Genomic DNA, 4,140 nt, shown 5'->3' with positions numbered 1-4,140 from the left:
TCCCGCGGGAATAGAGAGAGAGAAAGAGAATATGAATGGGAGAGAGAGAGAGAGAGAGAGAGAGAAAGAATATGAATAGGAGAGAGAGAGAAAGAATATGAATGGGAGAGAGAGAGAGAGAGAGAGAGAGAGAGAGAGAGAGAGAGAGAGAGAGAGAGAGAGAGAGAGAGAGAGAGACTGAGACACTACGGGGAGATGCGTGAATGGATGCTTCACTGAACCTGAAGGAAACGGCAGATTAGCACCATTTTTGACTGGATCGTTAGAGTGTTGGGCGTTTTCTCTTTGGACAACATTGCACGGCGTCAGCGACACCTTGTGGAAAATATTGCATGAAATGTTTCACGGTCAGTTCATGGGATAAGATATTATTGATCTGAATATAAGTAAGAAATGTAATAAACAAACAAACAAATACATTTTATGTATATAATTATAAAAATATATGAAACGTCAGATAATATATAAGAGAAAGAGGGAGTGATATATTGATCTGAATATATAAAAAATGTAATTTTATATATATATATATATATATATATATATATATATATATATATATATATATATATATATATATATATATATATATATGAGCGTGGGGAGAGAGAGAGAGAGAGAGAGAGAGAGAGAGAGAGCGCGAGCGCGCTGTGGTTAGAATTGTCCCTTTGCAGCCTCCGTCTCGCGCACATCTTGCGCGTGGAGAGGTGAAGTATGGCGGCATGCGCGAGGAGGGCAGCGGACGCGCTCCGTTCGTGCCGGTTAACGAGCGTCCGGCGTCAGAGTGAACGTGCGTGACATCTCACCAGCGAGGGTCAAATTAAATCAAATTAAAATCCTTTTCGGCTGGCAGACACGGCGAGGTTACTTACCGGTTAGCGGCGTGTTGCTAGCCAGCTAGCCAAAACGGCTAACGTTAGCTTAGCATCGGTATCTTAACGGGACATCGATAAAAGTCGCCTGCAGGACCTCCGGGGTGATGGCGGTCGGTTATTTTTATTATCTACCTTCATATTTTCCGTTTTTTTGTTTCTTTTCCAGGGTTGTTCTCGTCGTCTTTGGCCCGTCACTCCGCGGGCTCGGACGGCCAGCCGCCCAGGTTCGTCCCTCCGGTCAAGCCTGTCATCGCCGACAAGACGCGTACGGAGTCGGCGACGCGACGGTGAGCCGCCCTAAACCCCGCGCTAGTGTCTCGGTCGGCGGCTGTAGTCGCGTAACTGTGTAATTGTGTTGTGAATTCTGGCCGCGGCTTCAGGTTTCTGAGTCCCGAGTTCATCCCCCCCCGCCAGCGCACGAATCCGGTGAAGTTCCGAATGGAGCGCGAGGACATGGTCCGGAGACGCCGAGTGCTGCACGTGCCCGAGTTCTACGTGGGTGAGGACGCAGCGCGGACGTTTGGAGTCTCCGGTTCTCCGGTTTCTGTCCGTCCGCGAATGCTAACGGGGCCGTGTCCTCCCCCCCTGCAGGAAGTGTCCTGGCGGTCACGCTGTCGGACCCCCACGCGGCCGGCGGCGATAAACGTTTCGTGGGTATTTGCATCCAGCGTTCGGGCGCCGGGCTGGGCGCCACCTTCACCCTGCGGAACATCATCGACGGTCAGGGTAAGTTGTGCTCTCTCCTCCGTCGCCCCTGGCTGCCCCTTATACCGGGGCTGTTGCGTCAGGGTTGTTATTGTTACGTCATGTTATTGTTGCGTCACTACCGACCTCGCGGCCCATCCGTTAGCCGGTGTCCGCCAGTGTCATTTAATTGTCACAAGCGAGTTATATAACCCATTGGTCGTTCGCTCTGCAACGGGCGCCGCGATTGGCTGATCGGCGCCGCAGGGGTGGAGATATGCTACGATCTGTATAGTCCCCTCGTCAGGACCATCGAGGTCCTGAAGCTGGAGAAGAGGCTCGACGCCAGTCTCCTGTACTTGCGGGACGCCTTGCCTGAGTACAGCACCTTCGACTTGGACATGAAGCCTGTGCACATCTCCCCGACCCAGGACGTCCCTGTCAACCAGGTGGGCGCCGCTGTCTCGGGCAGGGAAGGTGCATCTGGACGTGGTGTTTAGACCCTGAGGACACAGGTCTTTTTTCTGTCTCTGCTTCATACTTGCTGTCATGCTCTCTCTCTCCTCTCTCTCTCTCTCTCTCTCTCTCTCTCTCTCTCTCTCTCTCTCTCTCTCTGCACAGATGAAGGTGAAGATGAAGCCCCGCCCCTGGTCCAAGCGCTGGGAGCGCCCCAAGTACAACGTCCAGGGGATCCGCTTTGACCTCTACCTGACCCCCGAGCAGATGGAGCACGCTCAGAAGTGGGGACAGCCGTGGCGGGAGTATGACATGCTCATCGAGTACGACACCTCCACCCTGGAGAAGGAGATCTACCAGGAGGTCCAGCAGGAGCTCGCCAAGTGAGCCACCCAGGCCGTGAGCTCCGTCCCGGGGAGGGATGCGCCACCTTCGGTGGGTTTAAGTACAGAAACGGACTCTGGGTGGAGTGATTATACAAGCGAGACACGCCGTGTCAAAGCTTTTAGTTGTCGGGCCACGATACATAAAGGATTAAAGATGGTGGTCAGATGGTGATGAAGGACTGAACTTGGCTTGTTTTTGTTAAACAGAATTTACTGTACTTTGGTCCAGGCATGTGTTGTTTTTCTTGTTCCTGTGCTCCGCCCACACCTGTCGGCTCATTCGAGGCGTGATGGTGTGTCGAGGCAGGGCAGGCACTTGGGCGCGGTAACGGGCGGCCCCATGCTGCTGTGCTTGCTAGCTGCACCTGCGTCCTCTCTCTCTCTCTCTCTCTCTCTCTCTCTCTCTCTCTCTCTCTCTCTCTCTCTCTCTCTCTCTCTCTCTCTCATCTATCTTCCTGGGGATCTCTATTAAACAGCAGTGGCATTTGACTGTGGTTTGCTGTGTTGTTCCGACCCGATCTCCGGACCGTGGCGGGGAAAAGGATAGAACAGACAAAAAGGAAATATTTCGTAGAGGTGGTTTGCTTCAGGAGATGACTGCCAAAATAATAAACATAAAGTCCTGGAACCAAAACAGCAGGTGACGCATATAAACAAACAACAATAACCTGAACCAAAACTCAAAATAAACAGCGCCACCTTCCTACTTCCCAAACTACGACCAAACATAACGAGAGAATACGTAAATAAATATAACACACTATATATACAATTTACATTAGCAACCAGTTTCCGTACGGGGCATGAGTCAACGGCGTGAATAGGGTTACACAGCCAAAGTCGGAATACTGGAGGTTTGATCCAAAGCATTATAAAATAAAACACGCGAACTCGACCACACAGCCACACATTTTACATGAGTTGCAAGTGGGATGCAAACGGAGCAGTGGCTGGTTTCAGCGGTACCTTCATGCGGACAGTTTGTGGGCCAAGGCGTCGCGCTGGCGTAGGGTCGCGTCTGCGTGATCGTCTTTGGCCACAAGGGGGCAGCAGAGTTGTACATCCCAGCCTAAGTCGATATGCAACGTTAAAATCTAAAACTAAACTTGTCGATGTATTAAGCGAGCTAAAAAATGTTAAACTCCAATTTCATAATTGGAATGTAGAAATTCTGCTATCACAAAAATAATGATGTTGACTCCGGTCATGAACAACGCACATGGCAGTATCTCGCATGTACAAGTGGTTCTTTGGGATGCTTATGAGCGTTACTGAAATCTGCGGCGCAGCAATGCGACTCCGCAACAGCCAGATCGGTCCAACACGACGTCCGGCGTAACGTAGCGGCGCCGGGAAGGAAGCATTGTTCCTTTGCGCATGCGGGCCTGTTCGGACTAACATCGGATAATGGGTCACATTAAAAAAGATATTGTAAAAAAAATCATAAAGGATTGGATTTGGGCCGCTTTAAAGCGGGGTGCAGACGTCGCCTTAGACTAGGCGGAGGTTTGGTTTCAGGTCGCGTGTGAGCGGTACACCGCCGACTGCGGTATTGGGTTCGGGCGTCTCGACTCCGAGCCGCTTTGCTGCCAACGCGGGCTTGCTCGCGTTCGCACATCTGGGCAGCAAACCGGACGGACCGCGCACGCCGTCGAGTCTCCGCCCAGCCCCGCCGTTCCCGTGACGTTGGGTCTCTCTCACTTGCGGAGGGCGAAGCGCGTCGCCGCATTCGCCGGTCA

General features: G+C 51.7%; 1 protein-coding gene across 1 annotated transcript; it reads left to right on the top strand.

Moving 5' to 3' along the window:
• The first annotated feature begins 687 nt into the window (after positions 1-687).
• Positions 688-2,890, top strand: mrpl19 (mitochondrial ribosomal protein L19). The gene is made up of 6 exons (XM_035528792.1): positions 688-790; positions 1,042-1,162; positions 1,256-1,374; positions 1,467-1,601; positions 1,827-2,008; positions 2,181-2,890. The coding sequence occupies exons 1-6, from the start codon at positions 715-717 to the stop codon at positions 2,400-2,402; spliced, it is 855 nt and encodes a 284-aa protein (XP_035384685.1). The 5' UTR covers positions 688-714; the 3' UTR covers positions 2,403-2,890.
• Positions 2,891-4,140: the final 1,250 nt, after the last annotated feature.

The sequence above is a fragment of the Electrophorus electricus genome, chromosome 8, assembly GCF_013358815.1.
Source record: "Electrophorus electricus isolate fEleEle1 chromosome 8, fEleEle1.pri, whole genome shotgun sequence".
NCBI classification, from domain to species: Eukaryota; Metazoa; Chordata; class Actinopteri; order Gymnotiformes; family Gymnotidae; genus Electrophorus; species Electrophorus electricus.
The sequence above is the reverse complement of the archived record's forward strand: the minus strand, read 5'-3'. Positions and strand labels throughout refer to the sequence as shown.

Bases quoted from the DNA above. Each gene is read 5' to 3' on its own strand.
- mrpl19 (XM_035528792.1), top strand. From the start codon at position 715: ATGGCGGCATGCGCGAGGAGGGCAGCGGACGCGCTCCGTTCGTGCCGG. The intron at 1,163-1,255 runs GTGAGCCGCCCT...CCGCGGCTTCAG, and splicing joins ACGGAGTCGGCGACGCGACG to GTTTCTGAGTCCCGAGTTCA. The intron at 1,602-1,826 runs GTAAGTTGTGCT...TCGGCGCCGCAG, and splicing joins GAACATCATCGACGGTCAGG to GGGTGGAGATATGCTACGAT.